The sequence below is a fragment of the Lontra canadensis genome, unplaced genomic scaffold (assembly GCF_010015895.1).
Source record: "Lontra canadensis isolate GAN:19392208 unplaced genomic scaffold, GSC_riverotter_1.0 scaffold150, whole genome shotgun sequence".
Classification (NCBI taxonomy): Eukaryota; Metazoa; Chordata; class Mammalia; order Carnivora; family Mustelidae; genus Lontra; species Lontra canadensis.
In genome coordinates, this window is record NW_022631144.1 from 2,729,476 (window position 1) to 2,748,151 (window position 18,676).

At 39.6% G+C, this 18,676-nt stretch overlaps 1 protein-coding gene across 1 annotated transcript in view; it reads right to left on the bottom strand.

Moving 5' to 3' along the window:
- The window catches only part of CUNH12orf42 (chromosome unknown C12orf42 homolog), an 82,705-nt gene that overhangs the window by 45,991 nt on the left and 18,038 nt on the right, over positions 1-18,676 (bottom strand). Inside the window, 4 exon segments of the mRNA XM_032844327.1 lie at positions 7,630-7,651; positions 7,653-7,737; positions 14,365-14,470; positions 16,877-16,916. Coding sequence (XP_032700218.1) covers positions 7,630-7,651; positions 7,653-7,737; positions 14,365-14,470; positions 16,877-16,916 — 253 coding nt within the window.

Sequence of the window (18,676 nt, forward strand, 5' to 3'; positions counted from 1 at the left end):
ATAAAATAAGCTAGCATAAAGAAAATGTTATGAAGGAAATCATAAGGAAGAGAAAATACATTTACAGTACTGTACCACATTTTTTTTAATTGCATAGGAGTGGACCAATGTGGTTTAAAACTGTATTGTTCAAGGTCAACTGGTTAACAGAGCTTTCTTTTCATAAATCATCTCTACACCATGCTAGGGAATGTTGAAATCAAATGAGCCTCTACTAGATGTAGTTAGCAAAGAAGTGACTTAGAAAGAGTGATTTCAGGAGGCAGTCCTACACAAATGAATCTATTTCCAGTGGTGGGGCCATCCTGGGCAGAAGTCCTTAGCAACTAACATGGTTTCACTATATAGGCCTCTTATATCCAGATGCTCTATGACATTGGACCTGGGAATTTCTTTATCTAGTCTGATACCACCTTGACGAAGTCACAGGTAGAGGCAAAGACTAGTTCACAAGGTATTTATGAGTGAAGACAAGTTTCAAATGACATAATATCAAAAACTCATTCTTGCTTATCTGTGTAGTCTTATTCTTTAACATTAATGGGGAGAGAAAGGGGCAATAAACTCAGTGTTAAAAAATGAAGTGATGTACCAAGTGATTAGAAGTATGAGAAAAGCTGTTGTCAGCCCATCCCAGCTGATATCACAGCGCCACGGACTATTTGTGCCATCTCTTGGAATTGCCACTTGTATGGATGCTATGAAATGTAAATGAGATTACATGGAAAAAAATCCATGATCCCCACACAACCAAGTAAAAATCCATTATTGGAAGAATCATGTGAACTTTCAGCCATCATTCCCAGGTACAGCATCTCCTCACATTTTACTAATTCTAAGCCTGTGAGACACTCCATGATGGATTCTGAGGGGCATTTTTATGAAGAATGACATAGAAAGAGAACTTCCAATGCAATATCCATACTTTAGAAGATTAACAAAATAGCCCCAGCTGATGGGAAAATAGGAGGGAGATGCTTTGCCTCCATCCAGTTGTCCACTTCCCCAGCACAGCCCAGGGTCTGTGGCCAAAATAAAAAGAAAACAACAATAAAGCATAGTCACCTCTATGTATTGTGCCCAGCGATTTTAGAGGTAGGCTATGTATTTTTCCAGTCCCTGCCCTAACATGGTGCTTGGATGTGTGAGAGATAGAAGACAGTGGCCAAAAGATGTAGACCTTACATGTCAAGTGTTAGGTCGGAGAAGAGCTTCATGGTAACAATGTTTCCTGGAGTTGTCATCTATCTTATAACCCATGAGTATCAGAGAATCAGGTAGTGGGCGGGAGGTCCCAGCTTCTCAAGGGAAAGCACTGCTAGGTCAAGGTGGGTTTAGGGTTATAATGGAAGCTAAACCTGGGAACAGGTCTGGCCATGTACCATCACCTTACTGTTCAGCAGTAGACCTGAAAAAGATTCTAACAACTTCCAAGTGGATAGTGAACAGAAGCAAATGATATTTGTACATCATGTCTTCTAGAAAGCACCAAGGACCAGAAAGACTCCTGTTCACTCAAAGATGAAAAAAATTTGAATTCATATAATGCTATATAAAATGGAAATGCAGTTACATACAGCAAAATGAAGGAGAGAATGCATCATCCCAAAGGCTCACAAAAAACCTCCTGCAATCAATCTCTTTGGGAATTTTCAAAAACAGAGCTCAACAACATCGACACAGACTGGTTTTCCTGGCCAGCAAGAGGCAGAGTCCTCCAACCAGTCTATCCTTTTAAGAACAGGAATGTGTGATCAGGAGCCACTGAAAGATCTTGAGTAAGAGAGAGATGATGTGAAGGGTTTCGGAAGAATGTAAGGACAGCTGCACAGAAACAGACTTTCAGGGCTGGTTAGAAGACTCGTGTATTTTATCCACTTCTATGATGAAAGACAAGATGGTAGATCCAGTTGCCAAGATGCTTGGATGGTCTGGGGCTCAGGGTAGGGAATGAAAAGGAAGGGAGGCACCCTTGCTCTGGACAGTAGAAGAGATTTTTGGAGAGAGGAGCTTAGAATATAGAAGGAAAGTAAAAGTGGCTGATGGAGAAAGATGAAATGATTTTTGTGTAAGGAACAAGCAAACAAACAAAACAGAGCTTGGCATCCTTAATGGAAAGAAGATATAGCCTTACAGAACAGGAACATAAACCAGCAAAAGAACAGGATGAGATGAAAACAACAGGATGACTGGCAAAGACCAGTAAGCAGAGAGAAGACAGAGCAGGGTAAGATGAGGAACAATCCCAAGTAAATTAAATGTCTGATAGAAAAATCGAGATCTTCTTTGGATGACTAAATGGAATAACCAACATTACGAAAAAAACAAATCACGAGTAAAGAAGATGCAGCAGGCACTATTGGTGCAGTAGAAACTGTATTCTCTACAAAGAGAGGTCACCTTTCATTCAGGTATCCACGCCTCGAAGAAGTAGCCCTCTTCCCACCTCAGGGGAAAATCCCTATTAATGGTAATCTCATTCCATCCAGTGTAATTGGTCAAGTGGAAGACACATGACTTAGTTAAACATAATGAGACCTATAGGCAAGTCTTCTGGGGGGCTTCTGAGAAGAGTTTGCTAATGAAGATGTCCACACACGGGAAGACTGCTTTTCTTCTGGAAGGTGAGGCTGTCTTATTAGCATGGGGGGACTAATTCAAGATTAGGGCCCCCCCACACTAGACTTGGTAGGCTTTTTCTGGCTGGATTTAAAAGAATACTGATGTGCAGGACAAACGAGAAGTTTACCCTTTCTGAAATACAAAAGAGCAAACCAAGTAAACGTGCTCCTTTAAAATTTTCCTTCAGGGGCGCCTGGGTGGCTCAGTCGTTAAGCATTTGCCTTTAGCTCAGGTCATCTGCCATCAGCTCGGGTCATGATCCTAGGGTCCTCAATCGAGCCTGGCATCAGGTTCCCTGCTCAGCGTGAAGCTTGCTTCTCTCTCCCATTCCCCCTGCTTGTATGTCCTCTCTCGCTCTCGGTCAAATAAATGAAATCCTTTTAAAAAATAAAATACAATTGTACTTAAAATGTCCCTAATAAGCTGAAAAATTAATCAAGAGTAAGAATTAAAACTGAAAGAGCAGAAAGCTGAGGGTGAATATAGAAAAAAAATGTAAGCATATAGACTGGTTTTAAAGAATTGTGGTAAATAATATGATTCAGATATAAGAGGATATATAATTAAATTAAAATCAATGTATTAATAATTAATTAAATCAAATATTTACTAAAAATAGTATTCCACGTTCTATAACTAAAGACCAGGAAGTTAAGAGGTACTGGGAGTAAGCATAGTTTGCTAAATTCCTTATTTATGAAGGAAAAGTCACCTTTTGTATAAATTTTTCATCACAGAACTACAGATGGGATAGTATTTTATAAAATATTAAAGGTAGCTCCTAAAATAAGACCATATTATTATCTGCATGTTACAGTGGGAGGAAAAGGTACACAGAGATTAAAATCTTCCCTCAGAAGAAAAGATAAATACGTCATTCCTTTCGAGATAGACAAGACTCCTCTCTGCATATGGTCCCTTTAACTTACTTTCTGTGAAACCCTTTCAACTGTGTCAAATATTTCTTGCTATGTCCTGCTGATACAACCAGTTATCACTTTTTCCCTGCCCCTAAAACATTAAATCTTCACTTTTTAAAATGTATACCAGGGATTTAAGGGTAACAGAATACACTCATTTTATGTTCAGTTTTCAGAAGTTTAATTTGGATACGTCTTAATGTGGATTTTTTTTTTTAAATCCACTTGGGATTCTCTCAGCTTCTTAAGTGTGTGGGTTTGTGTTTTTCACCAAATTTAGGATGTTTCCAGCCTTTATTCCTCCAAATACTTCTTCATTCTCACTCTTCCTCTTCACCTTCTGGGCCTCCAACAATAAAAGTGTTAGCAATTTGGTCATTGTCCCACATGTCCACTAGAATGTTCTTTTCTTTCTTTTGTTCATATTGGTAAATTCTATTGCTCTTTCTCAAGATTCTGATTTTTTAAAAAAATAGAGATGTGAAGAAACCTAATTAAAAATATATTTCCAAGACATTTCCCCTAAAAATTCATAGCGTACTTTTCTTCCCAGAGCTCTTCATGTAACTAGGTCCTTCTTATTTTTCAGATCCAGATTTAACTGTCACTTTTACAGGGAATTGCTCCAAGTTTACTTCTACTATGATTTTTTTTTTTTGCACAATCTGTAATTATGTTGTTTATATATTTTAGTGGCTTATTTTCTAAAAGCCAGTTCTAAATGCCAAGAACCACGTCTTGTTTGGTACTGGTTTGCACAGAGCAGGCACTCAGAAAATACTATTTTGAATAAAAAGTGAAGAGATAAAATAGCTACACTGTGTATGTGCAAAGAGAAACAACTGTCATGGCTCACATATTCTAGCGAAGGGGCTCAAGTTAGACCAAAAAAAAAAAAAAAAAAAAAAAAGATGATGCATGTGCCCACAACCTGGAGATTTTAAGATGGGTAATCCCTAAGGAGGGGGATCCCATATGTGGCCCCTTTTTGCCTAGATGTGCCTAGATAAAAAAAATTTAATGGGTGTCTAAAGATTTTTGAAAATCAATTTCAGTCTAGTTCAGAGATACTAAGAAAGTCTAGATGCATAAGGCACAACAAATTCCTTGAAAGCCTCTTTCCCCCATTCTTCCTTGTTTTCTCCCTCTCCCCCTCTCATTCTGTTCCTTCCTTGCCCTTCTTCTCCCCTCATTCTCTCTCCTGTATAAATAGCAGCGGTCCCCATATCCCCCCACCATGCTGCCCCACTCCCAAACCCCCAAAGTCCCCCCTTCACACCAGCTGGCACCACAGGTTCCCTGTCCTTTCCTCTTGGCTCCCCTTCACACTATCATTTTTCTTCTTCTCTTGTCCTTGCTACTTTCCTGTTTCTTCATTCACCATTACCCTGGCCTGATATTAAAAGCCAAGGAGCTAATTGATGAGGGCAGAATTCTTCTTTGCTGATAAATTTGAAGAAGAGATCAAGTGGACTGAGGAAAAAGAAAGAATTCTCCCTCTGAGGGAAGGTAAGGGAAGAGGGGGCTGTACAGGAGATAGACCCTGAAGAGTAAAACCAAGCCCCTGCACCACATCATAATGGCACTCAAGCATAAGCACAAGGTGCCAAATCCATGCCCATCCATTCCAAGACATTGCTTTTTCTCACATTACTATCTGCTACCTATTCTCCATCCATTTTTCCCTCTGTTGCTTTTCCCTATGAGGTTTCATCAGGGTTTTCCCCCTAATGAATGATAAGTGTGAGCTGGAGGGTGAAATAGAAAATTGTCTGCCATGTTATCATTTTGAAAAAGGCAAAGTTCATGAAGAAATGTTCAAACATAGCCTAGAAATCTATCTACTGGATGAAGACAGCATTGACCTAGGTTGAAAGGAACTGGCTTTAGGCAAGGAGGTTCAATGGTTAGGATCACAACTTGAGAGAATGCTGGATTGCCTTGTCTCAGTTCTACCACTTAGCAGTGGTATGACCTTGAGTCAGACAGTGGACATCTCTGGTCCCAGTTATTGTTTCAGAAAATAGAAATGATACTATGATGTCTCCTAAGGTCTCTGTAAGGATTAAGTGAATATGGAGTGGTAAAATGATGCCTGGCACCGTAATCACATTCGTCAAGTTTAGCTGCTCTTGAATTAGACATAGGCTGGCTGATCTTATCCCAGAAGACAGGGAGGCTTGGGTTCATGGAAGCGAAACAGGCTGAAGAGAGTTGAGACCAACATATACATCCGTAACCAAGCCCTTAACTAATATCCTCTACCAAGTACTAAACACCTTTAATGTAGTCTTTGCTTGTGTTTACATGTAAATAATTGCAGTGTGCTATTTCCACTCACAACAAACCCTGCAAAGTGTGGGGTTCAAAAGACACCCTGAGTTCTCCCCAAAAGACACCCTGAGTTCTCCCCAAAGCACAGAGGTTGCTATACAGGCTCAGAGAAGAGGTCTGCACACTGAAAAATTCAGAGAGCCATCCTTCCAGGCGGGTTCAACCAATGAACCAATGGCCAGGATACTCGCAGAAAATGCTTTTTCCCCCCTGAGAGTTCCATAGAATTTTAAAAAGAAGGGGGTTGGGGGAAGGCAAGTACAAAAGCTAGGAGACACCAGTGAGGGGAGGCAATTGTGTTTTATTAATCCATGTGATTAATCCAGCATGCTAAGGAAGACTTCCTACAGAATCAACATTTGTGTGGTTTTGATCCACACAGGTTAGAAAACACTATTGCATTCACTTGCCAGTGCCTCCTCTGCTTGGTGCTTGAGTTGTATTCTTGAGTCTGGTAGGAACGAAGGAGAAAGAGCATTTATATGAGGACCAGCAGCACAGGCACTTTGATAAATGTCCTTCTCCCCCTCCCTTTCTGCAAGATGCTTCATAAATTTCCCAAGAAAAGCCTTGGGTTTATATTTGCACTATTTCCCCTCAAAAGCCAAACAACTGGAAATTGCCCCAAATGCAGATTTCTGTCAACCCATGGAAAGTGTTTTCACCAAGGGATGGGTGAATGGCAAATCCCACTCCGAGCTCTTGCAAGAAAGTGGTGAGAAAGGTACAGACCATTTAAGGTTCCAGTGAGAGCCAGCATTTCTTCACCGGGGTAAGTGAAAGAGTCCTGTCAGAATCCAAGAGTTTTCTCACAAGTTTTAGTAGAAGAGGAATGAGAGCCTTTGGCTATGGCAAAGAAAGATCAAGAGAGTTTCAGGAAAACAAAGAGGAGGCTGTCCCTGCAAGACCCAGTCAGTTTCATCCACCTGGGATCAGCTATGATGTGATTCTGCAAACTGGCAGGAGATATGTTTGGAAAAACTAAGACATTTTGAGGCCATTTCCTCTCTCCATATTCTACCTGGGAAGAGGAGAAATGAGTCTTCTCCAGGAAGCCCTTGTGGTCTGTAATATAGGAGTCTCCAATATTGGTGAGACTTTTCCAGACAATGCATTGTGTTGAGGCTGATATTAGCACAAACAGAAGGGTAGTATGGGGTAGTAATCACAGAAACCTTCCCAAAGCACACCTAGGGACATGGGAAGTGCTTGACTCTCAGTTCTGAAAAGAACATTTCCCCCAGTTCAGAGCTTTATTCTAAGTCACAAAGGAAACATCTATAAATAAGCCCATTTGAATATCTGTGTCTGTTCAGGTTCATTAGACAGAACTATAGCCTTTGCTCACTTCTGCTCAGCTGATAAGAAAATGGGTTTAGCTTCCTTTTTCTCTTCTCTTCACACCACTTGGATTTGGTTCATGTAAAGCAAAACAAGCACTCTTACTTCTTTCTTGTTATTTAAGTAAATGTGTTTGTTGCTTTTATTTTTTTTATTCTGTTCAGTTAGCCAGCATATTGTACATCATAAATGTTTGTTTAGTGTTTAATGATTCATTAGTTGCATATAACACCAGTGTTCATCCCAGCACATGTCCTTCTTAATATCCATCACCTGGTTACCCCATCCCCCTCACTTCTGTAACCCTCAATTTGTTTCCTGGAGTCCAGAGTCTCTCGTGGTTTGTCTCCCTCTCTGATTTCTTCCCATCCAGTTTTCCCTCCCTTCCCCTGTGGTCCTCAGTGTGGTCCACCTGTCTGCTGAAGGAAGGTCCCAGGACCTCAGGCCAATCAGGACTCCAAAAGACCCTTCTTTGGCCATTACCATCATCCTGGGTCTGGACCTGACCTCATGATCACACCTAGGAGAGAAAAATTAAAGTTCCACTCATAATGTTAACTGGGGTGACAACCTCAAGTTTCTCATCATCCAGTAAGATAGTCTTAACTCATTCATGGAATGACAGAAGAGTTTCCTGCAGTGAGAGAGGCAAGCCTCAATATGCAAACACTTTCCAATTTTCTATTCATGCCATATTTTTTAAGGTCCCATTGGCCAAAACAAGTCACATGGTCAACTACAGATTCAAAGCGTAGAGAAATGAATTCTACCTCTTCATCGGAGGATTGAAAAAAACACATTTCAAAGAGACATTTGGGGGTGAAATGAATTATTGTGGTCCTTTTGTAATTTTGTGAATTTTCCTTAGTCATGTCATAAGAAGAGAAACTTGAAAAATCCCAGGCATGTGAGATTACTGGAGTTATTCAAGAAGCAGTGGGTTGAGAGGCAGCATGGAGAAGCCATTTCAAGGGTGAAAGTGATTGCTGTAGACTGATCAAGACTGCAATCTCCAACATTTTCTACTCCTTACTTTTCTCCCTAAAACAGGTCCTCACTCAGTAATTCTCCAACCCAGAAGTGACAGTACCATTGTCGAGTTGGTTCAAGCCAAAGAAATGAGAATCATTCTGGATTCCTACCTGTCCCTTATTCCCATTTCCTAACCATCCACAGTCTTATTCGTTTTATCTGTCTACAATTTATTTCCAACATCCACCTATTCCCATCCTCACTGCCATGATGGCTATCTGCTTCCCCTTCATCTTTCACTTGGGACTTTTACTGTGGTCTCCTAATTGGTCTCCCTGGTTCCTCACTTGTCCTCTTTATAATTATTGTCCAAACAACCACATTGGGATCATTTTAAAAAATGTACCAGAAGATGGTTCATCACCACTTAAAATCTTCTATGGCTTCCCACTGTATTTAGAATAAAATCCAAAACTCCTCATTGTGACCTAAAATGCTCTTTACAATATGGACCCTGTTTGTGTCTAATCTCAATTTATACAGCTCTCTTGTTTGTTAACTATATTCTAGCCACACTGATCTCTTTTTTTTCTTTTCTGAACACATGAAATATACAAATCTTAGTAAAAACACAAATATAGGTAAAATCAAATTACATTACTCCCTTGCTTAAAAATAAGTAAGTAAATAAGTAATCATTTCCCATTCCCAAGCAACCAAACCAAACTAGCTCGACAATCCTCTGCTCCTAGGTGTCTAACCCTAATTGTTCTCCATACTATTTATAGGGTTCTGTCCTTGTCTAGATATGGCTCCCAGAGCCAAGATGCTGCTGCTCATGCGTCCTGCCTACAGCCAGGTGAGACCCTCATCTCTGGAAGAGTCTCTTGCTCTCTTCATATCCCCATTCCTTGGTTCCCCCTCAATTCTAGCATGCTTAAAGACTTCATGTCCCCACATTTAAGATGAATATCAACACGGCAAGGAATTTAGAGCTATCAGAGCAAGCCATGTAGTTGTTTTAACCATGACACTTCTCAAAGTTATACCCATTCTCTCAACCATCAGATCCTAGTATACTGACTCTTGAAGCCACACATTTTTGCGATACTGATAGTATAGGTATGCGATACTGATAGACTAGGGTCTATCAAAGAAAACCAGCTAAAGTATATTCATAAAATATGTTACTCTGAAGTTGCAAGAAAAATGGAAGAGGAAACTCTCAGTGTACCACTGTGTATAGAGCCCCAAGTTAACGTGTTCAGTAAGACAGCAAAGTCCAGAATGTTGCTACTAATTCACATACTTCTATTTGCTCACAGACACACTTTTATTTGCTTAGAGAAAATGTGGGTGGATTGCCAAGAAACCAGAAAAAGCAGCTTCCTATGGGGGAGGGGGAATGAGGCAGATTGGAGCAAGGGTGGGAACAAGACTTTTCACTATAAACCTCTTCAAATTTTGGGTTTTGAGCCATGTGAATGAATTCCACTACCACCACCACCACCAGCCCACCAACACACACATGGTTTCCTAACTTCTGTTAAAAAAAAAAAAAAGATGAAGAAGAAGAAAAAGAAGAAGAATTCGGGTGGAGATCACAGGGTGACAGGATCCCATTAAAATCACATTACTCCAGAGCTTTGGAAATACAAAATCAACAAAACCTTTCAAACAGTCCTAATATCTATATATGCAACAAACTTGATTGATATATAAATATAAGTAAATAAATAAATACATTCTAAAATAAGACATTGTCCAAATGAGAGTGTAGCAGTTATCTGCTTTATCAATCATCTTAAAAACTTTTTTTCTCTTAGGTAAGACATATAAATTCATTTATCTTTTCAAGTTAGTGAAATGGTCCAAAATTGTCATAATAGTTTATTGTGACAGCACTGTATAGAATGTAATTAATGCAACCACTTATTATTTTGGTTTGACACAAAATAATACTTTTTGCTTGTCCTGTATCAATTTATTTTGGGAAACTATGCTTCCCGTTCTCCTTCCCCCTACCCCTCACACACACACACACACACACACACACACATGATTTTGTGTAATTTAAATATAGCTGTCAGAGTTAAATGCTGGGGTAGCAAAATTTGACTGCTGTGCTCTATTCTCCCACACGCCCTTATTGTTCCAGGAATGAACATGAGACTCAGATCTGACCAAGCAGAGTCAATGGATAGGAGGTGGGGACTGTTAAAGATGATGAGCAAAAGAGGATTTCTCTATTTTTGAACTTACAAGTTCTAAGAATCATATAAACCTGTAGCTGACAAGACCCATTACTGCTATCCATTAACATTCTCAAAATAAGAATTATATCAATATGGAGATTTTTTTAAAAAAAGAAAAAGAAAATCATGATAATATCAGTGAACAGTGGATCCAGCCATGCTCTGAGCCAGTCTGTCCCATGGATTTACCAACTTCACAAGCCAATGAAATTTTTACTGTCGCTAGTTTGTAACATATTTCAAGTGTTCTTTGATAAAGTCTTTATGCTTTTACCTGTACATATTTTAGAGTTTCTTTAGAAACTCTGGTCTTTCTTGACATTATTTCTGAATTTACCTGGAAAATGTAGAAAACATAAACTTCTAAGTTTAAGAGATTTAGAGAAATTCTTCATGTGATCAGTGAATCTGGAGCAAGGTAAGGCAGCTCTTTCATGAGGAGGGCTGGGCTATAAGGTAAAGGAAAAAATACACAAAATAAAATTAGGTCTATGGTTCCAAAAATAATCCATGCCACCTGTCATGCTTACTTCCATAAATGAAAGATTATTTTAAAATCTTCTTTATTTTTTAAATAAGATAATCCTGATAGTAACTGCAATTGACTCCAGGTACCTACATATGCACATCCTTCCCATATATTTCATTAAAGGGGCTAATTAACTTATTTATCTGTTCATTCAACAAATTTTTTATTGAGTTACACTATATGCTGGATGTTGTTCCAGAAACTGGGGATATAATAGATGAAGTCTCTGTCCTCATGAAATTGACATGCTAAGTGGAGGTGACATGAAAATAAATAAATACATCTATAATATATCAGGTGGCAATTTTTTTACTGATAAAAAGAAAAATAAGACAAGATAAGGGGAATGGAAAATGTTGAGGATAATGTACCAATTTATACACATAAATAAGAGATGCCTTCTTGGACTGGATAACTTTAAAGCAAAGATTTGAAAGCAGCGACATCATAGCCATGGGATGTCCTGATGAGGGTAATTCTGAGTACAGTCGGTGGAGACATAGGGCATAGAGAAGGATGACAGAAGATTGAAGCAGGGGAACCTTTGAAGTTGAGCTTTGTCTCCTTGAAATAATAAATAAGAAATAAAAGGGGAAAATAAAGAGAAGAAAGATGCAAAGATTTTGGATAATTAATAGGAGTAAGGTCATAAATTAGGATGGCCTGATTCAATTTGAAATTAAACAATTCAGCAAATATGTAATCAGCACCAACTGCCCACTAGCTTTTGTGCATAATGCTGATTGTTTGGATATGATTGGATATTACTGTTTGAATCAATATGTGTTTAAGGTGGTGTTAGCCCACTGGGTCTGTAAGACCAAACAACCCTTGCATGAGGAATAGGATCTTACCTGAAGGCTGAGGTTTTCATCCCACAGCCACACTCCCCCAGCCCCAGCCATTCCCTATGGAAAAGGCTTGTCTCTCAAGCCAGAAAATATAAGCAGGTGGGGGGGGGTGTCTTAAGAGGGAACAGAGGAGGAACTCTTCCTTGGCCATGACTACAGACCAAGGAGGCAGGACAGACCTGCTGGGATGAAACTTAAGAGGACATATAACCTGTTAAAAGGTGGAAAGAGAGCCAGGAACCCAGTGCCCCAGGCCAGCTGCACCAGCAACAGGGTGTGGGAGATAAACTGAGTCAAGATCAGACACCTGTACTTGTAAGTCTCCACAGCTGCCAGCATTTGCTTTATCTCTAGAAGTATTTGTTCCATCTTAAGTAAACTCTTTTTGAAAATCATCTCAGATGAGCGAAGAGAAGTGAAAGGGAGGGGCTTGCTATACTTTAAAGGGAGGTGGCGGCTCAGAGGTAACAGTAAGAGACCTTGAGAGAACGTGAAGTGAGAGAAAACTTTGGGTGGCTAAATGAGTGCCGCTAACTACCCCAGCCCATCTGTCCTTGAAGAAACCTTGGAGCTAAAGGTTCAGAGCAGGGACTATCCAACAAGGAAGGCCATATGTGGAAAGCCCACCCCCACTCCTCTCCGCACATAAGAGCTGGACAATTTACCCTTTACTCCTCAGTTTCTACCTCTGCAAAATGGGGCTACTATTACCTCATAAAAACCATTATCCATGTTTTGTTGATAAAAAATTAACGTACCAAGGCTGTGTAAATAAGTCAGCGTTGAAGACGGGACTCAGATCAACTCTTCCCCACTCCCGACCCTGTGTTCTTAACCCCACACCATCCTGCTTCCCCATCTTATGGGCACAACCAGCAATCCAGACATCCAAGCCAGAACCTGGAAAGTCACCCTGGCCTCCTCCTACCTTCTTCACCCCCAGATCCACTCATAACCAAATCCCGTTAGCCCCACCATCTCAATGTCCTTCAGACCCATCCCACTGCTATAGTTCCCACCACTCACCTCAGTGGAATTCCCTATTCACCTTCTTTTCCTAAAATCCAATATAATAAATATAATAATAAAATAAATCTAAATATACTTAATATAAAAATAAAATATAAATAATATATAAATAATTAATATAAATAAAATAAATATAATAGGAGACATAACACTCACCTTCTTAACTGTTCAACTAACTGATGGCTCTCAAACTTTATTGTGCATAAAAATCACCTGGGGAACATGTTAAAATGCAGATTTTTGACTCAGAAAGTTGAGAGGGGGGCGCAGGAATGTGCACAGTTCATAAGCATCATACACGTGAGTGATACAAGTAATATGTAGATGTTTCTTACTCAAAGTAAATCCATAGACCACCACTGGGGAGTTGGTTAGAAATGGAGATTCTGTGGCCTGCCCTTAGTCCTACTCAATCAGAATCTAAATTTTAACAGAGTTCCCAGCTGATTTGAATGCATGTTAAAGATGTAGATGACACTTTGATCTGAAGAATAAAATATCAAATCGTTTTCCATGGTATAGGAGGCTGGTCATGACCAGAATTCTTGCTGTGATCTAAGCTTGACAAACTGGGGAAACTGAGGCACAAAAAAGCAACTGTCTTCTCCATCTTGGTCTCCCCAGTGCCTAGCACACTCTCTGCTACATAAGGCATGCTGCTTTATTGATATATGCTAAGTCAAAGTGAACAACCTCAGTGTATATTTTAAAACACATTTTGTACAGCATGACATTCATACAGTATCTTCATCAAGGTATGATTTAACTGAAGTGAAAAAGAATGGATGGAGAAAAGATGGTCAGTGTCATGAGCAGATATATTTTACTCCTTAATACACTGAACATGTTATCATTGGGCAGGGGAGGGGGGGGACTTAGTCCTGTATGTGCAGTCCTCACTGTTCGCAGTTGATTTACTGCCTGAAGTCAAATCCACGCTCTATATATTAAAGCACAACCCCCACCATTTTTTGTTTTGTTTTGTTTAAGAAGAGCAAACTTTCACCACAAAGATACAAGAACAGTCAATATTGATCTTCTTGACGGATGGTGCACCTCACGCCACAGGCCACTCAAGCATCTGCTCATTACCACCCAGCCCTCCCTTTTGTGGGGAAATAATGCCAAGTGGCCTCCTATGTGATCGGCTGCAGATTGCAAATATTTAAAAGAAATAAATTTCTCTGAATGAAAAGCACCTTTCTTTGTTCTCCAACCCCCTCTCCTCCCAAGTCATGTTGATTTTAGGGCTGTGCATACGACCAGCACCTGTACGTTTCAATTGTTTGCTTGCCAACATCACCGTGGTTTTCTTGCTTGGGTTTAGGAACCATTCTAAGTACAGTAGCCAAGGACGGTGTATTTTCTTTCTCTCTTGGCAATCTGCAGGGGAAGAACCAGCTTCAGGATACCTAGCAGCAATTGTAATTAGAGGACATAAGAAGAGAAGGACAGAAATTGGAGCTTCTGTGACTGAACACTGTCCCCATGGGATACTGAAAATAGATCACCTCTGCAGTCCAGAAAGAACAGTTTGGATTTCCTCACGAAACTTATTCCTTGACAGAGAGTTCTTCAATTTGACTTGGGGAAATCCAGAATCATTCTTTAACCAACGCCAAAGACCCGCAACAAGAAATAAGGGTAGGATTTCAGCAACAGGAAATTCAAATTGTGATTGAAGGTAGCCACTTAGAATATCACCCCCAGGGTCTGAACATAAATATGGAATAAAACGATCATTTCTTCTACATGAAGCTTTACCCACCATTTGGTGAAGTAGGATCATGCCCTGTGAGATCTTGATCTTTGCTCTTAATCTCTTCCCACTGAACATTAGTGTGAAAAGAACTGCAGCCAGGCATGATGACCAGCCAGTGCAGGTGGCAAATGAGTGCAGGGACAAAAATGGTCTACATGTAAAGCTTCAGTCCTTTCTCTAACCCAAAGCAGACGTCTCCTCCAAAAAGAGGGTCACAGCCTCTATTACCACCACCACTGGGGAAGGTATTTGTGCCTTTTCAGTCCCTACATTCTTTTATTCTACTTCCAGGAGCAAGTATTTAGGCATCCATGTGACTCCAAATCATGATGCCTTTGGTTTACATGTGTGTCTCCCCCCAGACTTCAGGGATAAAGCAAATGCCCACATCTGAGCACAACAGTGCATTACATTCTGTTGGCTATAGGGATTGAAATTCAGAACCAGTGGGATACCATAAGATTTTTGTTGAGACTTCTAGGTTCAAGGTTTGACGGTGAGAGCACAGAGTCTGGGGTTGCCGCAGTCACCTCATCGACGTGGCACCTTACCAACGTGGCAAGCACAAGTTGGCTTTGAATTGCTTTTTGGATAAAACGGCTTGAGTTGGGTGAGCTAAACCCTCTTCCTGCTCTGTCTGGTGCCCAGAGACATGTATTAGTGACATGAGGATTTAAAATGCAATCTGCGGTCATGGAATGGTTTCTTTCACTCTGGGTTAAACTGATTAATTCTGATAAAGATGGCCCTGATACTGAAAAAGATGATGCCCACTTTGCCTTAGTTGGCATCATTCTCCAATTAGCTGAGTCTGAAAATCCTAGGTACTTTCCTTATCCTCAAAATGAAAAATATGATACTTGCTACAAACACAACTAAAAGAAAGAGGTATTTTGCTTTTGTTAACATATGTAGTGAGCCACAGAGTAAGGAGCTAAAACCAGCCTCCCTATTTGCACTGAGTTAGGACGATCTTCCTGAAATTGCATAACAAATGTTTTGAATTATATGAAAATCATTAAGCCACCTTCAGTTTCTTGTAAGACCTCCACAAGTGACAGAAATGTCAGAGGAAACATGGAAATACTGTTGTATAAATTTAAGTTTAAAATTAAATTCAGATTTACACAAAACAAATGTGTATGAAGAGTTAAATATTTTTTTAAATATTGTCTGCAAAAATCTTCAACTCTAGATGTACTAAAATTTACATTTCAAAACAATTTATCATAAATGTATCCCAATGTTGTCACTGTCTACAAAAATACTCAACAGCTTGAGAAACATTTGCATCAGCAGAAAGATTCTTCTGAAAATTAAAAATTATAAAAAATTATTTGCAATCTTGGCTACCCATTGATATTTAATAATAAGGCACTAAAATGTAGCCTGCAAACTGGGTTCCCTAGAGCAAGGTTTGATGACTACTGGGCTTCACTGTAGCATCAGGCAGTGAGCCTGCCTTTCCCATGACAGATCCCTCAGTGTCAGAATGTGAAGGGCTTTTCTCTGCCTTCTCTACAGAAGCATGCTCCAAATACGAGCCCAGGAAATATTTATCTGGCTGGTCAAATTCTGGGAATAGAACAGGGAAAAGCATCTGAAGTTCCCACAAGACCACCACCTAAAATTTCAAGAAACCCCTGTTTGGAGATTCAACATCTTCTCTGAGCCCAGTGTCCCTGTGTTGAGAGCCTCTCTAGATTAATTTTGCCAGAGAATAAATCCTTGTCTTGACTCTACAGGATGAGCCAAGGAAAAATGGAGCTCTGGAACCAAACTATTGCTGGCCCTTCATTTTAGGCCCTGGGCCTGTTTCCTGCTTTAGAAGTTATGTAAAACCTTCAAGTTCCAGGTTTCTTGGGAGTAGAATGAATTGATTCACTTCTTGTAGCATCCCAGTGTAGACTTGTGTTGGGAATCACTCCATTCTGTTAGGTCAGCGACCACATTTTAACCAATTTGACAGCTTTCAAAAGAATTGTTGAAATTGCTCACTCAATGTTATCTCCTCTCATTTTTTTTTTTTTTACCTTGTGGGTGAATGCATTTGGTTTTAAAGCAGTGCTTCCCAATCATTTTCAAAATCACATGAGACAAAAATATATAACATTTGTAGGGAGCAATGAGGTTAATGGATAAGACTATTCAAGGCCAAGGCCAACTGGTCTGACTTTACCTGCTATCCTAGCCTTCACAACACTACCTAGAGGACTAAGTTGATTAATATCTCAGCCTACCTGTGACCCATTTGCAACATACCATTTGGGAGGCTTTGTTCTGTTGTTGAATCTGAAGGGTCTGGGGAAAGGGAGAGGAGAGAAACAGATGTCATCAGTCTACCAAGTTTAACCAGCCACCCCTCACTGTTCACTCTTCTATATTGTCTAGGTTAGATGATGTTTTACCCCCTGTGGTCATCCATTTCTTGGTCCCAGAGTATCCTTCCAGCTGATCTAAATGGTATCTTTCTGATACTTCTTGCCAGGAACACCAGAGGCTCTAAAGGCTTCTCTATGATTGCTATCCCTGGAAGTAGTAAAGACCCTGCTTTTTACCCCAATATCTCCACAAGTACCTAGCTCCATGATGACTCTCAAGTCACAGGAACCTGAACTCTAGACACATCCAACTAGGTCCTTGGACACTGGAGAAAGAGGCCCATCTATCCCAGCCAATGAAACAGAAGTGCAAAGAAGATAAAGGAAATAAACTAAAAGAAGCTAACATACATTTTGATGGGACAGTCTAACCAGTACTCAAGATCGTGGGATTTGGAATTGATAATACCTGCACTGAAAGCATGCCTCCACCACTTACTAGATACATGATCCTAGGAAAATTATTCTAGCTCTCTAAGTTTCAATATCCTCATCTGGAAAACTGAAGAGTAATTCCCGTTGCCCTGAATGTTTAAGTGAGAAAGCAGTTGCAAAGTGCCTAGCACAGAGAAAATATTAATGAGGGTTGAAAGGAAAAAGATAATATTCACAAAGAAGAAAAGATAGGGTCTTAGAAAAAATACCATTAAACAAAGAATAAAAGGAATTAGGGCCACAGTTTACAAACACACCGATACTTAGGCCCCCACCATCTGCATAGAAGCAACATAAAGTATAAAGATATACTATTTATAAAATAGGACATATGTATAAATAGACTTGTTTAATGTGTACATGTATATACGTCTATTTGTCAATAGCATCTGAGGTCCTTACATGCAATTGCAGTTCTAGGAATTAGCTTCTTGATGTTGTTTTCCAGGAAAAGAACAAAGTTATCATCTCCACTTAGTTACTAATTAGCCCTTCAAATGGGGTCAGGCATCCTTGCCTACTGTTAGCCTTCTTTTAAAAAGTGCATAAACAAAAATACAGCTGATGTTTCATTTTATCATCTGTTTTGCTCAGAAGCTAGTCCATGCACAATTCTATGTAGCAAAGAGAGCCCAATGTGAATATTTAAAATTAATACATTGAGGGATGTGTACATGTGCAGGTCCAGACCATCACACACTTATAACTATGGACCAAATTTGTAAAAAGGAAAAAAAATTACTAAAGTGAAAGAGAATAAATAAAAAGGTCAACACCTCCTTGACAGCTGTGGGTACATATATTATTAAATGTAAAGGTGTTACTTCTAAAGAAAACATAAACCGAAGTTCCTTTCAGGTTCTCCTTAGTGTTGGGGTTCAGATTGTACTTGGACAAAGGAATCATAATTCAATTATCCAAAGATTTATTACAAAACACTTTGCCCACACTGGATATTTTGATGTGTAAACATCAGAGTATTACACTCCCTCTATCCCAGGCTTCACATTTCAGATTTCATTAGCCAATAAAGCCAGGTTTATTTATAATAAAGTTAAGCCCTTCAAACCACTGACCATGGAAACCAGATTTTGAAATAATTCAGATTTGTGTTTCTGTTCTTTCTAATTAAGGGTAATATCGGGAAGCACAGACAGTGGGTAGCATTGTTCGAGCACCATGGATTTAAGCAAGAAAATCTGATTATCAGCTCATGTCAGAAGCCAAGCGATAATGCAGCTTAGC